This window comes from Bombus affinis, chromosome 16, assembly GCF_024516045.1.
Source record: "Bombus affinis isolate iyBomAffi1 chromosome 16, iyBomAffi1.2, whole genome shotgun sequence".
Taxonomy (NCBI): Eukaryota; Metazoa; Arthropoda; class Insecta; order Hymenoptera; family Apidae; genus Bombus; species Bombus affinis.
In genome coordinates, this window is record NC_066359.1 from 3,419,601 (window position 1) to 3,443,781 (window position 24,181).

Genomic DNA, 24,181 nt, shown 5'->3' on the forward strand with positions numbered 1-24,181 from the left:
ACGGAACTAAGGTGATTCATTAAAGGTATATAAACAGATAAAACGAGTTTATTTAGGAAAACGTAGATAAACGTAGATAACTCTTGAGAGATAACTCGATCGATAATGAAACACAATATTCAAAAAGTAGCGCGCTTTTGAAGCTCGCCAGTGCCACTAGCGAATGATAGAATGATCGACAAGATGGCGTTAGTTGACTGGTTGACGCACAGTAGTATGGCAGCTTCCGTTTCGTCAAGTGTTTTCAAAGAACAGGTGAGCGTTTCGTAGAGTGCGTCGCGACTCTTTGGATAGATTGACGGTGAAGAAGCTCACTACTGAGTTCCCTCTGGTGTTGTGGCCCGGTGTGTGACTGTGTGTGTGAGAGTGTGTCGTCGAACGTCGATTTGAAAAATTCCAAAGTTGATTTTTATAGAAGCGAGCCTGTATCGTTCTTTAGGTGTCCTGAATCTTTTGTCCTCGAGTTTTGCGACAAACTCGTGCGTGCAGGGACCGATCGAGGTAAAAGCTTCCTGCTGGGAATGTTGATGGACTCGCTTCTCGTTCGAGCATCCTGCCAAGAGGTGGGTAAGTTTTGCCGATCTGTTCACCTGGTTACGCGGTACGCCGTCTCGACATAACGTTCGCTCGAGGTACACCGTCTTTCTCAAAATTGAGATGCTTCTTTCCGGCTTTATTCATGCTGTTTATTGCTTGCACCTCGAACGATTGATTTTCCGGTTATGCCGAATTTAGATCTTTTCACTTTGGATGATCATCACAAATAATTTTTTTATAGTGAATGTGAAAGATAAAAGCTGGAGTATCTATACAGTTTACTGAAATATTCTTCTTTAGGTTGATCCAGTAGAATGATAGATCTTGAAACGAAGTATAGTCTTTTCTATTCTCCTTTCTTAAAAAATACGTCTTATTCTCCTGTTCCATTCTCTTATTTGTTATTAAAATTTGTAATAAAGGACTGCCCAGGAAATGGTAACAATCGGCCAAATTCATATTCATTTCGTGCGATACGTGTCATAGAAATGCGGACTGGTGATCTAGATATGTATTTAGTATAACCGTACTTATAACAGCATGCACGCACATTATAAAATATAATTAAACTTGTCCGAATCGTCTCACTACGAATGAATCATCCATTCAAGAAATCAAGAGCAGAGATTGATTTTAATCTATTCACTAGTCACTCTGGATGAAACATGTTTTTCGATGAATCATCCGTGATGACCATCCAAAGTGAAAAGGTGTAAATTCGGCTTTAGCTTGATTTTCATCGAGCTCTGCCGTAGAGACGGAAGCGGTACTGGCCGAGTGACATCTGCATCGAGTTGGACGTGTCCACGAATGGCGGTGCGAATATCGATCCTCTGGAGTCTCCGGCCGCGAGGCCGTCTTGTTTTCGAGGTCACCAGGACTTCAGTCGCAATCCTCACTCTCGATCTTGATATCTTCGTCGCAATCCCTCTTCTTTCCCTTTTCACGCACCCTTTTTTCACCAAAGCGTCTATTATCATTCCCTTTATCATCCCCTCGCCTTCTCTTCCATCTAATGTTACTGGATGATTACTATGATTGTTAACATCCTGTGTACCACAGATTGCCCGTAGCGATGAATAGACGACATGTACACCAAAGAATCTGTTTTTTTTTTTTACCATTGATAACATGTACGATGTACAGTGACTTATGAAAGTCTTTGAACATAATATTGAAATTTCATCAAAACTGTAATGAGATTCAACTACCATGATTATGTTGGAAAAGTTTGAAATGAATGTAAAAATACAACGGCTACTACGATATACAATACTTGATACAGTATGTGTTGCAAATTCTCAACTAGGCGACGATCAGTCAGGTTGCAATTGATCGGTTGATATCGTGAACGTTATTAACGTTCAAGGTGGAGAGGTAGATTATGCCGAATAATATTATGTTTAGTTGATTTATTTCCACACTGTAGTATAACATGGAGAGTATAACATGACGCCCTGATGAAGACTCTTTGAAGATTGGTTGTAAAAGCCGCGCCTGGTCCTTATATGCTAACTCTCCGTCCCAGGGTTTTCATGAGGAGGGAATCTATTCTTTCCAATCTTGTACTTATGTACCCTCGTGGGCGCATTTCCTCTGGTGTTGCTGATTGATACTAGATGTTTACTTTAGAGCGAACCCATCGAGCACTTAGTGCTGGGTGGGTGTTAACTAGCCTCTCGATGAAATCCGCAAAGTGTAGTTTACGCAGGAAATGTAAAATTCTATTTACCGATTTCTGGGGCCCGCACATTTAGGGTAACAGAATAACAGTTCGATAACTACGAAACTTTCGCTAGTTTCGAAGTTGTTTTGGAAAGATATTTCGAGTACCTCCACACTGCACTGCGGTAGACGATTGTATTATTTAGGTGTTGAGATGACAATCTAAGGTAACTGGGGAATAGTGGAAAAGTAACTAAGCAGTACAGTAACCTCGATGTGTAAGAATTTTGGCGCATAACTTACATAAGTGGTCGAGGAAATCGCTGAAAGTGTCCTATTTCTAGAGATGCAGGAACAAGCGTGGGGAATGCAGACATTCGATCCAAATCGAACGATATATGTACTACTACTTACAATCGCTTTGAACGTGATGAGCGCAATAATCCTTCTGTGTTGTACTTTCAAATCTTATTTTCAAGTACCGATTGATATATGACATTTTGCATCGGAAACAAAATTTATAAATTTCCAAATTTTTATTTTCTCCTATCTTATCGATATATACGATATTTCGATTAATCGATATACGTACTTACATATCGATTTATTTTCTTGCATCAAAAACAGAATTTAGATAAATTATATATCTACATATTCGATATTTTTATTGGTCGATATACACATGTATCGTACATAGCTGTATCGATTATTGATATGTCTCTGTATCGAGCAATCGATATCCCTCGATCATATTAAACATCGAGAATGCGATTTAGTGTTCAGACGTCGCCATAAATAATTTCTTGAATCCAGAAATTCACGTAATAGTATTCTTATGAGTTTGAATGTCTTTTATTCCATTATCGAAGTATCGAAACAAATTGTCGCAGTAGGTTCTTCGATTTCGTATAATTTTTCAAACGAAAAAAGCGCTGTATTACGTATTTCATTCCTCTTACAATAAAACAGAGATATTTTATTTATAGAAACAGTTCGTTATTCATCATATTTCCATCTTATTCTTTTTTCGTTTCAATGAATACCATTGGTGACGTTAAAGTGCGCTGGAAACCAGTAGAAACCGGTATCACTTTAGCGATCTAACGAACTGTATTTTCAGATTGTGCTAGCAGCGTTTGTTGTTAAGATACAGGAAGGAAATTAATTGCAGATTAACAGCCTCGACTATACACGTGACAAACAATTACCAATCTATCGTACTTGCGTAAATTTTAACAATAACAGTAACAATAATATTGATAGAGAAAGACACATCTCTTAGCGTAATATGACACTCAACGAATATTATCGCAGTATACAGTCTGTTTTTCTTTTCTTTGTTGCGGTACTTTCTAATCGCTCGTTCTTGAGTAACACCGTATATTATTTAGTATTTGGAAACTGCGTGCGTTGACCGGTTCGTTTATCGAACTCCCAGCGAGGCTTTTTTATCGTGTCCCGGATTTCACAACACCCGTGTTTATTGTCTACTTTTATCGTGGAAAAACAAGCTGAAATATGACGAGATTCCTTAACATGTAATAATCTAGTTACTAGAGCAATATGCGTTTTTTATCGATTTCTCAGATTTTGATGAATTTTATTTATTTGCCGATTACTTTTATTTTTTAGGATTATTAATAGCGAAAAAAATCGATTACAAAAGAAGCATAAGTTTACTTCCTGCAGCCAGTACACGAACTTTAAGCTTGAATCTCTAAAAAGTCGGCCAGAGAAGGCTAAAGTCGCATTATTTCGCAAGCGATTTAAATCCTGATTCCGCGACCTTCGTCGCCATTTTCCTATCTAAAAGCAGTTATTGCTCGAGCAATTTGTCACTGAATATAAAATATTATTTTGGAAAACGTAAAATGTGCTTATCGATGCATCGATAGTTTTCTTTAGGCTTGATAAAGGTTGGTAAACATCAGAAACGTCACGCACACGACAATTACGATTACTTCAAGGTCGTATTCACATTGGCGATAAACATTCGAGGTAATCAACTGAAATCGTCTACTTATTTTAATTCATTCGCCACGTATGTAATTTGTACAGCAGATGAGTGGTAGCGACTGTTCCTACTGGTGAATCAATTTTATTATCGGTTCCAGGAAGATCTGTCGCGAAGAATACACCGCATTGCCGTAACTGTTTTCTGCGCAAGTCATGATTTTTCTCAAGATAAAATACAACATCCGATCGCGACTCGATAATTTCGTAATACGTAAAGATTTCGTATCGACTTGCGATTTCGCTTTGACATAATTTGATAAATAATCATTGGGCTGTCAGCTGATAATCTATTAGCGGGAAATTATATAATGAGATTTAATATACTGATAAGAATTATTGTAGCACAATTAATGAAGAGATAAGGAGCATTTTAGGTTTTTGCAACTTTAAAATTAGGATAGTAGCGTAGCGTTACAGATAAGAAAATACTGAACTATGTTTTCTGATGATTCGCAGTTTGATATTAATAGTAGTTAGTTGATGAAATGATTTTGTAATTAATATAAAATTAAAGGTAGTTTCAGACGTTTATTGGAACTTTCATAATTGAGTGGAATGTTTTTTTTTGGTCTGATGATGGAGTTATGGAGTCAATAGCCTTTGGTGGCTTACGAAAGCTCGCAGTGGAGCGGTTCGCAGACCGAAAATACTGCGACTCGAGATTTTCAGGCCGTGCTAATTTCGACCATCGTATTTTGCGCGAACAACATTGCGTAAAAACCATGATCATCCAGTCTCGTCTAGTTCTACTTATTTTTTCTTTTCCTCAATTAATTAGATAAAAAAATCTCCAATTTTTTAAATCTGTTTTAGTAAGTAATCGGCGTGGAACGATAGCAGCAATTGCTGAATCGGTTCAACGTTGAATCTGATCGACGTTCTGAAATTTGGAAGTAAAGAGAAGATCGTGATGTAGCGATGAAGAGATTTGTATTTTTTATTGGAATGGTAGTTTTGTCCAACAATATATATTACTGTTGAGGTTATTAGATGTATAAAGAGAGAAAACGCGTGGATAAAGTGTAAGGTAGAAAATATATATTTAATAGAGAAGTGTATTAATAAGTAGGAATACAATTTGAGCTGGTCCAGATCCGCACGCTAGCAGTGTTACCTTATAACTGAAAAACCCCGAAGCCAACGTCGCCTGTGTCACGTAAAATAAAAGGAAATTTTAAAAGAAAGAAGAAAACTTTATTTTTCCTTCGTTTATACACTTATAAGACACTTCTGAGCTCTAGCCGTGACCGTTCGAGAGTGAGACTCTTACAATCTTTTTACTTTCGGTCACATCTGTTCTCTCATTATCCCCACTACCCTGTAGGCGTACATGACCGTTGCTACGCTTCTAGAACATTTGGTGGAAGGACCGTTAGACCATAAATGAATCCTCAGGTACTCCGACAATATACATTGTCGCCAAGGTCGCCATGTGTTTCCCTCATCGGTCCATCGGGTTCGAGGTATGCCGACCGGGACACCATCCTGCCCGCGGTGTGTGTGTGTGTCCTGGTCTCTGATGTGATTTACGTTACACCTGTCTATTGTTTATGGTCTGCCCTCGTGCCAGTCTTTTGTCTATATGGTGTCGATGGCTTCAGCGCTTGAGAAAACTGAAAAGACCAGATGTAGAGTTTTCGTAGAAGTGGTGACCACTTCAACACCCTCCCTAAAACTCTATATCCCTGCAAACAATTATATCTTAATATTTTTCTAACTCTTGTCGCAAATATCTGAACCTTGATTTTGTCAATGTCTTCACAAATACGTTTGCCAGCCGCCTTTCTCTTTTCCATTCCAATTAATTTATTACTAAAAACAAACTACGACAAGACTAAACAGATCATGTAGAGTTTTTTTTTTTTTTAGAAGTGATAACCAACCGACAATTATAAATAATATAGGACGCGAGATTTATATTCGGGGCAGTATAAATACGTGTTCATACTATCTTCTAGCACAAGATACAGTCTACATATACTTTTATACGCTGGATACGTGCCTAAAGGCACCTCTTGGTCTTCGATTTCTGCCGTAATTTCACCCTCTACCTTCACCAATGTCTACCGTTATTCTAGAGTATAGTCATCTATAGCGAATAACTGAACCTGTATTTAATATTCCCTAGGATTCCATAAGATATAAGATATAAGAATAACATAATAATAATAATAAGATGTAAGATATAAGATATAAGAATAACATTCCATAAGAATGTTAAAAGAAAATGAAATAACTACGGTATCTATAACGTTAAGTTTGAAATGATACGAGAAGGAAGAAGAGAAAGAAAATTGAAGATAAAAGTAGAACAAGGGAAGCAGGAACCGTTTATATACAATGAATTGTGTACTGCTGTCTCGTTGAAAAGGCTCGTCGTTGACCTGAAAACGCCGTGGAATTTTTTTCCGAAACGTACAGTTTTCTAGTAAAATGGTATGCGTTTCTCTCACGATTGCGAGATTCATCCTGAGTTCAACGCTGTTCCCTTCGCATTGACCCAATTTCTTTCGCATAACGCGAGGCCTGGATATGGGTATTATTATCCCAGCCACGGCATTATTCTACCGTGAATTCGTTCGATTTACTGACGAACTCGCGTTACCTTTTCAATCCTATCTTCAGATAATTCCCACTTCTTTTTTTATTTTTTAAAATCGATAGAGGTACGTTTCAATTTTATATTTATCGGGACGCATCTGCGATGCGCTTTATCTACAGCTAATTTGTTTCATCACGTTGTTGACATCCTTTGGTTTGACAAATCTTGATCATCTTTCAAAAGAGTTAGACTAATATTTACAAATAGAATCTTCTTTCGAGTTAACAATTATTTTTAGAAATATTTAAAAACTGGCAATTCCGGAAATGTAGATTTGTAATATAGATTCTCTTAAAATTGATGATTTTGGAAATATAGCTTCGTAACGTAGATTTTTGAAAGGTTTATGGCTTTGGAAATGTAATTTGAAATATAGGAAATTTAGTTTGAAATTAGCAAGTAATATTTTATTTGAAAATGTATTAATATATCGAATTACCTGAACTTTTCAGAACTTTTAAGAGGAGATACACGTTCCACAAGAGCATAGTACGTTGTCAAGAAGTCTTATAATTTTCGTGCTCAGGATTTAAGTCAGTTGCGCAGAAAATCGACTGGAAATATGATAGAATTGTTGCATCAGCATCATGTAATCAGGAATCATCACTTTTTTAAGACACGCAAGCGTACTGTTCTGGATTAGTTTCAACCGGTTTCTCATGTTGATCGTTTCTTTGACTTAGATCTGGGTAAGTCCAGGATCCTAGTTTGGCTTGGATGCGCAGATATATCCAGGTTAACCGCGAGACTTTGCATTCCCTGGCTTCGGACACGTTGGACTCAGTCGCAGAATCGGGTCGACCATGCCAGGAATCCGATTTTGCCGCAGTTTCCTTCGACACGTTTCCAGTCCTTTTAGTCACCTTGGTCTTCCAATTGATCTCCTATTAATTATTGATTTTCTAAGTTCTCTATGATTAAATTTATTCGCAGAGGAAGAAGAAGAAGGTTGATATGCATTAAAAAGTAAAATACATACGTATATACATATCAAAAAATTATAAGAGAAAGGATGTTTGTTTTATTAACGTTCCCTAATTTTCATTAACAATAATTAAAAGCAGTCTATTAAATACAAAAAAAAAAAAAAAAGAATTTATTAAGGATTCATAGAAGTTTCAATTTATTCGCAGAAAAAGAGAAGATTATTGGTATGAAGTAAGAAGGAAAATTTATGTATGTCTAAAAAGGATAAGAAAGAGGATGCAGCCGTCTGTTTGAGATCAGCTGGAAAATAAGTTCAGTAACAGTTTTCCCCGTAAGAGGGTCGGGGACCTCGTGTCCACCTCCCAGCGTGAACCTGCACCAGTTGCGTTGTGAAACTCGTGAGGTCGGCCGTGGGCTCACCGCCAGTCACGCCTGGATCGTTCTCGAGGTAACTTCTCTCTGGAGGCGGCACGATCCACTTATATATATCGTCGTCATGTGATTCGGCACCGAAAAACGTATTGTTCTTTTTTTATCGCGTTTATGTGCATTTAATAAAAATAAGTGACTGATTGAATTCTCAGGTGTTGGACTCTTACTCGTTGAACTAGAAAATTGGATGAGGAAGGGAGAATGTATCAGAAGAACAACGGCGTTTACGAAGAGGTCAGCTGGGATCATTTTAAGCCACTTTTACATTGAAATTCGTAATTTCCAAGTCGCTATTAATGGTGCACTATGATTTCTCTAATTATAATTTTGCGAAAAACGGATCGTCGTCAGTGTGAATTGTAAATTGCGATTTGTTGTTTAGTCTAGATATCTGGGGCGAAACAGGAAAACGGAGAAGAGATGTGGGAATAGCGATTTGTTCGAGGAAGTGCCAGTGGGGCTCGAAAAACAGTGAAGTAATTTGATTGGAATGCGGTTGATGGTTGAATGCGAGTTTTGTTACATGATACGTGCTGTATGTTGGAACTATTCCGCTAATAAGTATCTGCTTTGGTGCTAATTGAATCTTATGGTAGGAAAGAATTGTCAGAGGCGATCTTCCTCTTCGATATCCGATATCTGATATCTGAGTTGATAATGTCGTTCTTATCGATCATAAGACTAGAAAATCTAGAGACATTAAAATATGTCCCGAGTTTCTAAAGAGAAAATAGGCTTTTTTAAATACTATTAAAAAAAATATACTTTGAATCTATGTCTAGGGAAGTAAGCATAAAATAGGATTTATTAAAAATTAAAATATAGTCAATATTAGTATTATTTACAGGAGATATGAGACGAGACATTGAAGTCTACGATTTTAATTTCCGAAGGAAATAACATTCTTTAAAAATCTTAGGATCATCAAGACATGTTAAAAGTAGTGCAAACAAATTCCAAGTCAATTGGTCTTCGATTCTCGTGAGAACAAAATTACCAAGGCTAGTATAAAAGCTTGTGTTCCAAGAAAAAGAAGGAACGTCGTTAAAAGGTTGTTAGAGGAGAGGTAGATTATTTTGAAATGATACCAATGATTAGTGTAACTAAAATTACAAGCTAACCAGATAGATAATTGCCAAGAATGACGGTGTAATATCAATTGTTCAAGTCGGTTCATTACGTAAACGTGTAATCTTGTTTTTGTCGAGATTATCCGCAGCCCAATCCATCGGTGGCTCCCGACAGCAGACTGAAATTCCTTAACCGCATTAGATGCCTTCCAAGTTAGGTATATATGTACGTGCCTATTCCGATCCAATACGAGATCTTTGACTCGTACACAGTCGCATCGGATTATCTGTCGTCGCTTTTGTACTCGCTCTTACCTTCTCGAGGCACACCTGTTGCTTCTTTTCCTTTTTTTCCAAGACCTTTTCGACCGTTCCCAGAGATCTGACCGATTAGATGGGAAACGAGGATGGCCCGTGAAGAGGAATTACTGGAATTAGTATTGGAAGCCGTCTAGACTGCCACGGTCAAACGTACCCACCGTTCGCTTTCATATCTGAAAAAGGGAACAAAGAGAAAGCTTCAACAGCGTGATGTAACTGATAACGAGAAGAGTATTTAAGTAATTCAGTGTTAACAGTATCGCGATACGGGCAATCAGATAATACAGTTTTCTTGGTACTGTTAACACATCCGAGTGACCCTGACTTCAACACGCAGCGGAAATGGCAGGCCTTGACATTACGAATTTAAATTCTTCGAAATGTTCAGTTCATGAGAATAATTGTCAGTCAAATTCAACGTTCGTTATTGGCATAAGGAAGTTGGAAAAGATGATGTGATGCGTGTTAGTCACGACTCGCTGTAATATATGTAGGGCTAACATAACGGTCGAGTGGCCTTGGTCCTAATTATAAAAAATGTTCCACGTGATAGAATAAGAAATTGATTTTCTTAAAACGCTGTCAGCATTCTTTCCGATCATTCTTTTTAATTACTGCTATTTTTAGTTAAGTGTTTGCGTATTTTAGGCTCGACTGCAGGCCGCAGAACACACGATGGCAATAAATATGGCAATAAATCGCGCCATTTTGAATCATGTCGCAAGCCAGCGGAGGTAAAACGATGCCCATTAAACTCGACCATCGCTCTAATCAGAGTTCTGTGCACTGATAGAATCTCAGTTGCACCAGGGAAACTTATAGTTTCCCTGAAACGAACACACGCTCAACGCCGATGAATGTATCTATACAGGTCGTTGTAAATCACGTGTTAAACATGGCAGGAAATCCTCTGGGCGTCACTCTTCTATTATCTATTGATTACACAGATCTTTTGCGGAAGGAGGTTGCCTCTGATTCACTTTTTAATACTTTCACGTCGGTGTACTGCCGCATGCATGTAGTTTCACCTTCCGCACAATTTTGCAAGGTAAATATGCAAATGAAAAATACGGCAACGCTTGAAAAAATGAAAAATATCGTTTCCGGTTTGCCGCCGATAGTGCTTGAAAAGCGCAAGACATCGATTCAGGTCTCCCAATGTCAATATGTTGATTAAGCCACGTAAATGCTACATACATGTATAATATCAGGAAAAAGAATTAGAGTTTGTTTCGGATACAAGGAAGTTATCGATATAAAGGTTCCTAATAGAGTTGTCAAGAATAAAATTAGCTCAAATTGATGTAGAATTTCAATTATTAGCAATTATTATCAATTATAAGCTATCTGCTGTATATATTATTTAGATGTTCATTTGGCGTTTATCTTAGGTATCTGATATACGTTATAAGAGTGTGAAAAAATAGTTAATTAATGGTTTCATTAACGTACGTCGATAAACGACACGTGCATCTGCGTTGGGAACCAGTTTACGGGATTATGTAACACGTGGCGTTGCAAAATGGAAGCAACTGATCCGCTGGTTAGCCAAGGCACGCGCTCGTGAGTACACAAAAATACCTGCTCTTGACAATGATCGAGATAACTAGTGGCGTTTAACAGATCTGCTTTCCATTCAAAGAAACAAAGGAAATTGCGAGAAAAAAAGATAGCAGAGAAATTAGGAGCAGAAGAAACGGGAATTCTTGCTGATATATGGGGACTACACGAAGAGAAAATAAAAAGAAGCGTCAGGAGAAGAGATGAGAAATGGACGCGTGCAGTTGGAGGAAGCAAAAAAGAGTTGGAATGAGATTGAGGACATGTAGACAGTATAAAAAAGCCAGGAAGCTTCCATGTAAGTTAAGATGCCAGTAATGGCTTCGACCCACTTGCGATCGTCTTCAACGTCCAAAACGTTTCCACGGTATTTGAACAAGTAGGAAATCATTCAGTTAAAAATATCTCACGCTTCGATATCTGAGTATATAAACAATTGTACAATTTACATGGATTTCTAGGATCCTTTAAGAATGTTATTTGCCGAAGAAGTTAGGGGAGGCGAAGAGGTAACGCGCTATCGCTGAAACCCGAAGAAAAAGGCAATGGTCTTTGAGATAGCCACGGTGGAGGGAGTCGTAGCAACGTTCTCTTTTCGTACAGCAAGGCTGAATCAGTCTCATCGTGACTTCCGCGCGCGAAGCACGCACTTTTCAATCATTGCCATCCTCTCATCGTAACGCACATATGCGTTACACACATACTATTCCCCAGAAGCACCTGCTGATCATTTTTTGTGCCATTTTCAACGCCAGCATGCTGATTTCAAAGAACAGTTAACGCCGTTGCCGTGAAGAGATATTGTACGCGGCTGTCTCACTTTTATTGGAGTCCTTTTTACTTACGGAATCAAAGAAAGAAGAATCCAGAGATATATAATGTGGGGAATGCAGGTGTGTCTTCTCTGGTGTTATGTTCACGTGGAAGTGCCGAAAGAGACGCCAGATCCTTCAGCTTTTCTTGTCTTCATCTTCTGTTACCTTATAGATCACAATGGACACGTATCGTATCGTATATTATCTTCCTCATACATGATGAATATGCGACCTTTCGACCTCTGTGTTATCTGTTTTGCAAAATTGACCAAGAACGTTCACCGAATAAATAATCTGCTAAATATTGTATTTGACGGATGGGTGGATTATTTTTGGGAACCATTCATATTTCCTTGATAGAACGACAGAATTGTCTTCACAATGCTGGCGCACTGGCTGACTGGGTCATATCATTGCATTATTTTCTGCGTCAAGTTCTCGAACGTGGCGCGACCGTGAAAAAGCGAATATAATAGAGGCAGCCTGCTACTCACGCGACCAGTACGTGACACGCCTTTGCATACATTAATGTCAGAAAGATTTGATCGTCTTAACGCGCTTATCTCTGGTTATATCATGTTTGTTTTTTCTTTCGAACTTTCATAAATAGAAGTTACGGTACGTAGGTTAGTTATTTGATAGAAGAGCGAGTATCGCAATTAGTAGCGGAACTCTCTGATAATTGGATGTACGAGCACGTGTAGTTTCTGTCTCAAGGTTGTTATTCGGTAGAGTATGCGAACGTAAAAATCTATGTAAATTTAATTTCCTGTTCAGTCCATGATTCGCTGTCGGAAATTCGCTTTACACACTTTGTGCGTTCCTTCTTTGTTTTTCGGATTTTCGAGCACCGTTTACTTACTTACTTACGATGGCTAACAACCGTTTACTTACGGTGGCGTAAGTACCACATCATGTGCTACTCGATAGAATTATTAAATGACAGAGCCAACCGACATCGTGATCCCTTTTTAGACTGGCGTTTTTAAGTTCAATCTCACCTTTGAACTTTGAACTATACGATTGAATGGCTGTTGTAATGTCAAACGTACATTAATGTAACGTTGGTTATATTATTAATGGAACCAGCTGTGTTTATATTTTGTTATGCTATGGTAGCGCCACTGGTTCGTCTTGGTTTTATATGTGGGATTTCATAAATCGCAGTACATTCTGTGTTTTTGATTCATTATTATATATGTATACTATCTGCGATTTACGTAATTGTACGTGCAACTTAATGCAAATGCTTTTTGTATTATGCGACGGTAAATTCTGTCGCTGATAACCCATGGTTCATAGATGTTATTTGCCTTCACTTTGAGATAGTGCCATTATGTTGTTTGTTAATGTGCTAGCGTGCTAGCGTGTAGTACAAGCCATAATCAAGCTCGTAAAGTTTGTAATCACCAGCGATTATTGCTGAATTCTGAACTTCTGACGTAATGTCTCAAGATTCGCTGTCATTCTTCCTACCTTTGAATTGATAATGTCGATAGTCGACGTCACTCGTGGAACACTTCAATTCTATCGTTAGTTAATCTTAAGGCAATTTTTTGTCTCAAATTATTCTCCTCTTTCAAAAGATTATTAATTTTATATGTAATTTCTAGGGTTCCGGATATTTAAAGCGTGCAAATACTGAACGCCTCCATGAAATATTTAATCAGGTAAATTTTTATTGGTTCTCTTATAATAATTAAGGTTCAATGATTATATCACCATTACACCCAATGATTATGTTATATCGAATGAAAATAAAAAGTAAACGAAAATTGTAGTACGCTTCACAAGAGAAGAATGGCGAGTGGTTCATGACCCCGTCTGACTTTGTCCGGAGTTACCTTGGACTCTATACCAATCCAGATTACAATCCTGACTCCGTTAATCTGCTCGCTGGTATCGTCGATACTAGTAAAGATGGGTTTGTATTAAATCTTTATCCTTTTCTATGTTCATGAAAAATTAAATTTTATAAGATATTTCCTAAATGAAATCCTAAACATAAAAATGTATCTTTTTCTACAGGCTCATATCGTTTGCTGAATTCCAAGCGTTCGAAGGGCTTCTTTGTGTGCCAGATGCCCTGTACAAGACAGCCTTCCAGCTGTTCGATACTAATGGAAATGGAATGGTTGCATTTGGTACGTAGAATCTCCTTCTAAATTCTCGATTAATTAACAACGAGTTTCTAACTTGTATTTGCTCTGCAGATGAGTTCGCTGAGGTGATGAAGAAAACTGAACTCCATCGGCGGATGCCTTTCAACATGGACAGCAGTTTCATTAAACTTTATTTCGGAAAGGATAAGCAGCGACTGATCAGCTACGCGGAGTTCAGTCAATTCTTGCACGTAAGTTCTTGATAGGGAAACTTCCAGTTTCTGAAGCGTTAAGATATTCTATTTTTAGGATTTTCACGAAGAATACGCGGTGGAGGCATTTAAGAAATTCGACAAGGATGGTCAGGGTTTTATTTCAGCGCTAGACTTTCAGGATATCATGCTGAGTATCAAAAGTCATTTGCTGACTAAGGATGTGAGGGATAACTTAGTTGCTGTGAGTAATCGATCTAGAGTGTTCCTTTATCGATGTATAAAGGAATGGTTAATTGATTTACGATAATTATAGGCGGCCAGCACCGGGCAGGGCGGACGGAAAGTCAGCTTCCCATATTTCATGGCGTTCAATTCCCTCTTGCACAATATGGAACTTATTAAACGTATTTACCTTAACGCGACGAACGGCCATAGATTCGAAGAAGTTACTAAAGGTATTTACTTCTTATCCCTAGTAAATATGGGAAAATAAAAGGAATGTAACAAAATGGTCAATTGTTTCAGAGAGGTTCCTTTATTCCGCACAAATGATGTCGCAGATCACGCCACTGGAGGTGGATATTCTTTTTCAACTATGCGACCTGCTACATCAAACTGGGTGAGTATCTCCAATCCCGAGAGCGAGCCATCCTCCTTGGCATCGATAGATCATAGAAAGGTCACGTGGAACGAGTAAAACGTGCGATTACGATTTTCCACGCTGGCCTGGTCAACGAGAAGCAATATGTGAATTATTATAGAATTAAGATGCTATCGTTGCACCAGCAAGCAAACATCGTCATCATCCAAAAAATGTCGAGTGTCTCTTGGCAAAGGAAGGATGGAGATTATCCCTGCTGAAACAATCATTTCTAAAAACCGCCTTCTATGCCTACCAAATAAGAAACTAAAAGCTTTCCACATAATAATTTCCGATCTTTTGTGAACGCCAATTAAAGTTCCCATGATTGAATACATTTGTTTACGTGTTTACGCTGCCTGGATCAGATCTACGGAAGATGACGAGGCAGATTCGCGGCTTGGGTGCGTCTTTGTATTACAAGAATAATCACGTGCTATAAATTCGTTCTAACGCATAAACGCTGGCCTCGCGCGAAAGTAACGGGAATTCCTCTATGATACGGAAACAATGAATTTAGAAAAATTAGTTGAAGATTTCCACCATTTTTAGCTAAATTTCTAATGCACGTTCTTTTCTAAATTCCAGGTTTGGTTTCTTAGAGTGACAATTCCCATTTCTTTTGCCAATGTATTTGTATGTACATAAATCGATAATATACACATTGTCTTCACCTACTTTCTTTAGCATTTATCTTAGGATGATGGTATTTGTAAACGTTTGCACATCGTGGGCACTAACGATATTCCATTTTATCCGATGCTATGACAGACTTAAGGATATGTTTAAGGAACTCTCTTGTATTGACAGGATCTTCATTTTTAGTATCGCTCGAAGCAGTGCCATCGACGTCCTTACTATAACGACCATCCTAGAAATACCTTGTTCTTTTATATTTCTTTTCTTTTTTTAATCTTTAAATTGGAAACGATCTCTTTCATCCTTTCCCCCAAGTTTTTGTTTTCTTAAACTGCTTTATCTTCGCCGTGGTTACGGATCTGCATATTGAGCACGCATTTTCTCGAATTTCAGGAAAATAATGTACAGTGATCTCGTGGCTATTACTCCTGAGCAGTATTTCAAGCAAATCACGAAACGCTTAGCTGAAATCAAAGCGGTGTCGGTAAGTGTGGTGGCAGAAGAATACTCAAGCCAATCAGCTGACACCAGAATTACCGTTGAGAACAATCTATGTTACCGAAATCACGTTAGTTTCGTTGTTCAATAGTCAGTGTTCTTGTTTCAGAGTCCTGAAGACCGCGGCGTGGTAGTGCAGATACTCGAGAGCGGATATCGCTTTGTTTTGGGATCCATAGGAGGAGGTAAGTCCGCCAGTTCCCACCATTTGTTACTTTTCTTCCAGCCACGGAGGTTTTTGGGATACCAGATTTACTAGTTCCCCTAATATTTTGCTAATGAATACGAAGTATTTGGGAAATTGCTTTTTTAAACTTGGAACGTCAACTCTATCAGGAGTGGAATTAAGCAATGGTAGTATTGCAAGTAAAAAAGACTAGATGGAGAATATTTTCTTTAGCTGTCGGCGCTACAGCCGTCTACCCTATCGATTTGGTGAAGACGAGGATGCAGAACCAGAGGACCGGCTCATTGGTTGGGGAGCTGATGTACCGAAACAGCTTTGACTGCCTGCAAAAGGTTGGAATCGAAAAGTCTCGCCACGATACACTGCCTACATTGTTAATTATGAAGTTGGTATCCTGCGTTTGACAGGTGATCCGGCACGAGGGCTTTTTCGGCCTTTATCGAGGTTTGGTACCACAGCTAATGGGCGTAGCGCCAGAAAAGGCCATCAAGTTGACCGTCAACGATTTCGTCAGAGATAAGTTCATGGATAAAAACAGCAATTTGCCCCTTTTCGGGGAAATTATAGCCGGGGCTTGTGTAAGTGATCCATGAACATCCCTTGACCTTTCACTCTTACGGTAGACGATAAATCCCCATGATTCTAGTTTATCGAGAATTTTTGTTTGTTCTCTAGGCTGGAGGATCTCAAGTAATATTTACGAACCCTTTGGAAATTGTCAAGATCCGGTTACAGGTGGCTGGTGAGATAGCAGGAGGAACTAAAGTTAGAGCTTGGACTGTCGTCAAAGAGTTAGGCCTCTTTGGCTTGTATAAAGTGGGTATACGATAAGTATAATCCAATTGGAGCGATTATTTCATATGACGAGAAAATTGGAGAAACTCTTAATATTTCAGGGAGCAAAAGCTTGTTTCTTAAGGGATATCCCCTTTAGCGCAATTTACTTCCCGTCGTACGCCCATACAAAGGCACGATTAGCCGATGAAGGAGGTTACAATACTCCTCTGTCGCTACTAGTATCTGGTGCGATTGCTGGTGTTCCTGCAGCAGCGCTGGTCACTCCTGCAGACGTGATAAAGACCAGATTACAAGTATATTTTCTATATTAAACATTTCTTACTCTTTTATTCTTGAAAGAAAGAGAGAAGATAAAAGATTATAATATTAATTTGATCTTTAGGTTGTGGCTAGACGAGGTCAGACAACGTACAGTGGAGTACTAGATTGTGCAAAGAAAATTTACAAGGAGGAAGGTCCGAGAGCGTTCTGGAAAGGAGCCACAGGTATCAAGTTCTACTTTGAAGTTATATTAGGGTCGGGAGAAAATTCGTAGCAATAGCGGGACATGACATTTATTTTAAGTTCTACATTGAGAAAGTTAGTAATACATCTTTTATTTGGTCGATTGCATGCGCGGGCGTCGGCCCTGCTGCATCATTCGACTATTCTTTTTCCCCAATATGACCTGGCGTCTTACTTCTAAGTGAGTACTTCTTTTTCTCTCTGCCTGTCAGTTATCGTGACTTTTTTCAATTTCCCAGCCAACCACCACTTTCTTGTTACTTTTGTTTAGCCACTTTCTTGTCTTAACTTATCTTTTACTAGGTTCATTGTTTTGTATGCAGAGTGGTCATCAAAAAGCATTGCATTCTCACGGTTTATCCTCATGTAACGTAATTTTTTATTTCATTCTTATCCACTATCTGTTGATTTATGAAACTAATCACGTTGTCAATTTAGTCCTAGGAAGGAAATTTTTCGAGTATATTGAATGTTGAATCTGAAGATGTGTCCATTCATAAAAGGTCATAACATTCATGTTCATATTTGGGATTCAAATCTTTATTCAGACAAAGAGTATGAACCAGTGTGTGAAAATGTAACACGAAGCAAGCGATCGTATTCAATTTATCCTTTCATTTTACAGCACGAGTCTTCAGATCATCCCCTCAGTTTGGCGTTACTCTTTTCACCTACGAGCTTTTGCAGAGGCTCTTCGTAGTTGATTTTGGAGGATCGTAAGTGCATTTATGATTATACTTTTATTTTATTTGCGTATCGACACGCTTCTTCCCGCCATCCATTAATTTTTATTTACTTTCAATAACCGTTTATCCATTTTGTTTAAATTTTCTGTGATTAATGTGCATGCGAATTAAAAAATCATTTGGAGTTCCTTATTTTTTGGATAAGTACGTCTTCCTGAATTCAAAATTCTGTTTCTGTTCGCGTAACCAGTTTGATAGCTTCAACTTCCCGTGAATCGAAGCAGAAACTAACCAGAAATTCATCATCATCCATAACGTGGATTAATATATCTTTTGTTAATATAGTGTAAAATAATGTTTTCAGTCGACCTACAGGATCGGAGCAAAAGGTGCCTGCAACGGGGATGGCAGACGAAATTCGATCGACGAATCCGGATCACATAGGAGGCTACCAGATTGCCTTACCGATCTTCACTGGAATCGAGACGAAATTTGGTCTATGTCTACCCAGGTTCCAAGCAACAACTAGCATCAGAAAGTAACGTCGCCAACCTGCTTCAGCTAGATGAATATGTTTGTAGCGAACCCCTCATCATTACAGAATTCCGTAATCATGTCGTTCAAAACTCAGATTCTCTGAGAAGAATAAGTGAAATGAGCTCCGCAGAATCACGAACTGGATAAAACGGGAACCCGTCGTCGATCGACCTAGCAAATTGCGCTTCTAAGCTGAACCTGGACGGGAAGGAACACCATAAGATAAGATAATCCCGGCAGAATGACGCAGGATATTATATAGGAGATAGACCAAGAAGGAAGACATGAAGAAGAGAGATATTCTTCCAAATTGATACTTGTACTACACACATGAGAGTAAAGGAAAGGTGTTATAAATATGGTGGAGGCTATCGGAGATTCCTTAAGTCTAGTTCGGTTAACGTGTATTTGGAATCGATAATGAAAGAGCAGCGTCAACGCGCACAATCTCCTCGGTGATAGCCTATTTATCGAAACCATGATAACAGAGAACCATGGAAAAAGTCACACACAGGGTTTAGACAAGTTAAACACGGACGGTTTAGCCTAAGACATTGTTAAGACGAGTACTGTCTCTTTACGCTTATGTCATGCAAGCGTGAAGCTCGAATGGATTAGCGATGCGAAGAAGCAGAGGAAGTTATCTTCTTTATATACTTTCTTTTGTCTATAATCTCGTAATCCTCACATTTTCACTCTTTGCACTCTACTTTAAATAGCGAATAAGAACTTCCTCAAACAATATGTGGCAATAACACTCCTCTTTTTCGATATCGCTTTGCTTCAGTGGGATTTCTTGAGATGAAAACGAAGGAACTGATAGTTTATTCATGGAAATTGTGCGAAAGGTGAAATTAGGCGTGTTAATATGTTCAGTCCAGTCTTTTCAGCGAGAGAGAACCGGTTCGCGCTTCAAACCTTGCTTTACGCCGCCATGACCGCTATATTACTTTTTCTACTTTTTATATGTGGATCGAAGACATACTTGTTCGTATACGGTCCCGTGTGTTGAAAAATTTACACTATTTTTGTAGAGTTCTATTCGATTGTAGCGGAAGTAGAGGCTTCACGAGAGGGTTTCCGTTTTTCTAAGGATACCTACAGGTTTCAAAATCGCCTTACCGTTTCTCTCCACTCCATAGAATCGCTTTTAGAGCTTTTTACAGAGCCCCAGGAGGGCTGCACGACTTATTGATCTCTACTTTATCGAACGGCTGTAGAATCCGCCATGTTGTTCGCCTGTTTTCTACTCTTCTTCTAGTCGCAACTGCCATTCGTTTTATTTCTCTCTCAAGTATACGATAAAACAATAGTATATAATAGTTTCGTTTGGATTGATAATTGTAATTTCGATGAAGTTCCGATTTAATAATACGTAACCTTTTGTTCGTTCTATTGCACAGCGAGATCAGAAGAGGCTACGCCCTTACACGTTTCTTCCTTTTTACCGGAAGCTAGTGAAAAATGTTCTGTATTGCACGAGATTCTAACACTGTTAGGGATTACGTCCTATTTTGTCCTGCCTCAGACAATATTCTGATCGGAGACCAGAGTCTCGTATGATACTAGAGAACATCCTGGAATATGTTTCTTTTTGTAAACGTTCTCGTTCGCTTTGTGAAACAATTCAGCGCGGCCTCCACGCGTTCAGTGTATTACCTATCAAAGATAATCGAGTTCTATTTGTAAGTAAGGATTTATCAAGAGCTCGAGGAGTGTTTTAAAACGGTAAAAGGAGGACTGGATCCTCCGTCCATAGTTTCGTTCGCGGGCCTCGAGCTATTTTATATCACACGCGTGGATCGAGGAAACTATATGTGAATTATTTAGTTGATCGTCCAAAATATTCGAAGGGAGTAATGTTCCAATAACTTAATAACTCCGATAAATAAAAAACATTTGCTTCAATTCTTACATGCAAATAATAATGTATAAAAATTTCCTGTTTTTTTTCTTACCGCGATTATGTCTTTGATAATTTTGGACGATCAGGTTGACCAATATCGCGTTGGTTTTTCGTCGAGAGGTCTCAAAGACCGTGAAACGCTCCCTCCCGCAGTTCGATATTGTATACTATTTAACGATACACGTCGGCTCGTACTTGCTGTAGAGAAAATTAGGTCGCTTGGGACGAGCTTTCGACGCTTTCGATCGAACATTCCGAGGTATGTAGGCACAGATTCGTGAAAGTAATATTTGTACCATGCTTCAAAGTCGCCTGACCTTTCATATCATCGTGATATTCCTAAAATTAATATCTAGACATTATTTTCCATCATTTTGTTGAAAGAATAAATACAGTAGAACTCTATTTATCTGAAATTGTCAGGAGAAAAACAGTTTATATAATTGAAGTGCATACAGTAGAAGTTAATCAATCTTCTGTATTCTCTATAATTTTCGTCCACATAAAAGGAGCTTACATTCAGAGTGAATCCAAATAGTAAAAGTGCAGTTAATTGGGTATTAATTAAAATTTCATTTCAATAAATGAAGTATAAATAAATGGAGTTCTACAGTGCTTTAAAGTATTTTAGTTTATATAAATTCATTTGTCGCTTTTTGAGATTAGTTTGTGATCAGAACTGATTCAGGTGACTTTGTAGAGTTATTGAGGATCGTTGTATCAATCGACTTCAGCGAAATGCAACTCACTAGTAATTTTCACTAACAGCTATTGCGTATTCCTCTTTATGTGCATGTCGAAATCCCTTTGGTCAAAATCTCGGGCCATTCCCTACAAAAGCGAAGGGGAAGGAAGAGTTTGTTGTCAGACCTCGATATAATACTTGAGTCGATTTTTTTACATGGCACAGCTTTTCCAAATTCTTTCTACAAAATTATTTGTTTTCTGCAAGAGGGACAGAGAACAGCTGTACAAATTTATGGAAAACAGCAAACATTTCGTGAAGTACATATGTTTACTTTCCCGGTGTAATTTTATGGCAAACTTGGTCTTCCTTTAAAGCGGCAACTTGTAAATTAAGTTCTGGAGTTTAGAATTAGCGTAGATATATCTCAAATACTGAATCTATATTTGTGTAAGATTAGATAATTTTAATTAATATAGTTTAATTAACATAGTACTGACCAAACTAGACTTCAGAACTTAGATAGCTTTGATTATTCTGAAAGTGATAAACAGCGTTCATCATTGAAACAAACTCTCTGAGGGTGTCCCAAATGAAATTATAATTGTTAAAAGCGTCGAAGTATTATCTTGTGAGCTGACATATTGTCAATATGTATCAGGTTCAAATGATTGATATATTTTAATAACTGAACGAAGCAACAGAAAATCATGGGATAGAAGGAGAAGAGACACGTGCTGTGCTCTAGGCTAGAAAGATGTATTTTCTTTGTCTTTCGTGATGTATAGTGATCAATGAAATCACGTGCAAACAGAAGAACGAAGTTGATCATGTACATAAAAGATGACAAGAATGAGTACAGAGATATCTATCGTTTGGGGCAACTGAAATGCGGAAGTGAATCGCTTTCTGGCCCGAAATATCAACTCAAATATCCTGATCATAGTTCGATGTATATACATATGTTGCATATGTAATATATTTGGCCGATATGCATACGTGTCGTGCATATGATATGTACAATGTGCAAATACGAATACTGGAATACATTCTGTTACGTTCGACTCGATTAATCTGTAGTTGATAAAAAAGTGTGTGGTCGGTAAAAATTGTAAAATCGATAACAGGCTTCGTTGGTAATTGGTCGACGATTAATAATCGATTATCTACAGATGAAAAGTTAGAGAATCAACTATCTAAACGTTCTAAGTGCCAAATGAGTATTTTTAAAGCTAAACTTACTCTTTTTTTGGCAGTTCGATCTTTCTTTGCAAGTGATTTTATTTGCTTAGTAATTCGAGTCGAAATGATTGATTGTAGGAAAGTACTCGTAGATGTTCGGGAGCATACAAAATAATAAAAGTTCAGGAATCCGTCGTATGCATTCGCAGCTCAATACACTTTGGTTTTTATACCGCCACATCGTCGAAACGATTTTTCTCGATATTTCTGCACTAATCTCTAATCATCGTTCTTAGTAAGATTTATCTCTTTATTATCGTCGTCGTCACGATTTTTAATGTTGCTACGAATATTTGTCGGGTTTAATGGAAGGACAGAAGATATTCGCCGTCTCACATACATACATATATATACATACACAGAGATACGCAGCGAACGCGATTATCAAGCTTGTGCTAAAGGGAAGAAAAGAACAGGAAGAATCAGATACGCGGCTCGAAGGAATTGAACAATTTCTACTATCCATAAAGCTAGCGTCTTAAACAAGCCAATAAATTTTTTCATTTTTTGTTCCTATTTTACTTTTCATATCGCATTGCTTCATGAAAAATCTGTTGTTTCATTTTAGATATTGAATCGAAGGTTTCTCCAAACGGCCTAAAACGCAAAAACTGTTTGCTTTCGTTCACAGAGCGTTTCTGAAGAACACCTGTTCTTTGTTTTTGCCGGTAACGTTCACGTTCTGTCCCAACAGAGATCGAAATGTGAAATGATGTCGGCAAGAGGCATCAGCCGGTCCCAAGATTATTAAAATAACGAATGTAAATCAACGATTCTCGCTATGGTCAATGATAGTTTAAAAATTTTAAGGAAGAAAAGAGGAGATTTGATATATATTGGAATTTCGATCTCTGTTCACAGGCTTCGATGTTTCGCCTGTTACGACCACTCGTTAGCGGGAGACCTAACAACACAGACAAAATAGTTACGTGATTGCACAAAAGATATAATATCAGAGGGGAACTAAATAAGCGAATTAGGATTAAAGGAACTAATTAAATTGAAAGAAAGCAAAAGATTATTATGTATATTATTCAAGCGAAACAAACACAAGTAATTAAGCTCGCTTCCATGATCGACCATCTCATATCCCAATCGTATAATGATAAAGGAAAAAGTAAAAGAAAATAAGAAAAAAAATGATATAAGAGATAATTTAACGAAACGATTATTATACGATGATGTAACTATCAAATATTATACACTAGGTCTTTCTTGTCCCCGTTGACGTAAATCGAATCGACGTTCTACTGATCTGTGATCATTGTCAGATTCTTGACGGTAAACCGGAAGGCCGATTAGTTAGACGATTTTGAATTCAATTCTTACGAACTATTCTCAGTCGTAATATCTTTGATAACTTAGTTTTACCTCATTGCAAATTGTAAAGATTATATATATATATATATATATACATACATATATATATATATATACAATTGTAAATCAAAAAAAGCAGGAAAAAAAGAAGGAAAGAAAACACCTAATTGTGAATAACACCTAAGCTGTTGTGCATATATTTTAAAATCAGAATAAATATTATTTAAAAGACGCTCGTTCAGTGATCCAATTCACTCATAAGTAGACTACGGATTTT

The 24,181-nt window shown here is 37.9% G+C and overlaps 1 protein-coding gene and 2 long non-coding RNA genes across 10 annotated transcripts; 1 reads left to right on the forward strand and 2 right to left on the reverse strand.

The window, feature by feature from the left end:
• Positions 1 to 215: 215 nt before the first annotated feature.
• LOC126925294 (calcium-binding mitochondrial carrier protein Aralar1) lies at positions 216 to 24,135 on the forward strand. Of its 8 annotated transcripts, none has more exons than XM_050740665.1 (20): positions 8,027 to 8,265; positions 8,332 to 8,413; positions 13,559 to 13,615; positions 13,727 to 13,869; positions 13,974 to 14,089; positions 14,159 to 14,298; positions 14,357 to 14,503; positions 14,576 to 14,717; positions 14,788 to 14,881; positions 15,271 to 15,306; positions 15,935 to 16,025; positions 16,149 to 16,224; positions 16,440 to 16,558; positions 16,634 to 16,804; positions 16,902 to 17,042; positions 17,123 to 17,317; positions 17,407 to 17,509; positions 18,154 to 18,244; positions 18,579 to 18,752; positions 18,816 to 24,135. In XM_050740665.1, the coding sequence occupies exons 2-20, from the start codon at positions 8,381 to 8,383 to the stop codon at positions 18,823 to 18,825; spliced, it is 2,079 nt and encodes a 692-aa protein (XP_050596622.1). In that variant the 5' UTR covers positions 8,027 to 8,265; positions 8,332 to 8,380; the 3' UTR covers positions 18,826 to 24,135. The 8 variants fall into 8 exon arrangements, with proteins under 8 accessions (XP_050596620.1, XP_050596621.1, XP_050596625.1 ...); XM_050740666.1 differs by having other exon boundaries at positions 8,027 to 8,195; XM_050740669.1 differs by lacking the exons at positions 8,027 to 8,265; positions 8,332 to 8,413 and adding exons at positions 10,969 to 11,133; positions 11,213 to 11,428.
• Positions 1,935 to 2,907, reverse strand: LOC126925887 (uncharacterized). The gene is made up of 2 exons (XR_007714181.1): positions 2,799 to 2,907; positions 1,935 to 2,669 (listed from the first exon to the last, which is right to left on the reverse strand). It is a non-coding gene; the product is annotated as an uncharacterized LOC126925887 (long non-coding RNA).
• LOC126925878 (uncharacterized) lies at positions 6,835 to 12,117 on the reverse strand. The gene is made up of 3 exons (XR_007714164.1): positions 11,976 to 12,117; positions 9,301 to 9,743; positions 6,835 to 7,704 (listed from the first exon to the last, which is right to left on the reverse strand). It is a non-coding gene; the product is annotated as an uncharacterized LOC126925878 (long non-coding RNA).
• Positions 24,136 to 24,181: the final 46 nt, after the last annotated feature.

Bases quoted from the DNA above. Each gene is read 5' to 3' on its own strand.
- LOC126925294 (XM_050740663.1), top strand. From the start codon at position 522: ATGTTGATGGACTCGCTTCTCGTTCGAGCATCCTGCCAAGAG. The intron at 564-13,558 runs GTGGGTAAGTTT...TGTAATTTCTAG, and splicing joins TTCGAGCATCCTGCCAAGAG to GGTTCCGGATATTTAAAGCG. The intron at 14,504-14,575 runs GTGAGTAATCGA...CGATAATTATAG, and splicing joins TGAGGGATAACTTAGTTGCT to GCGGCCAGCACCGGGCAGGG.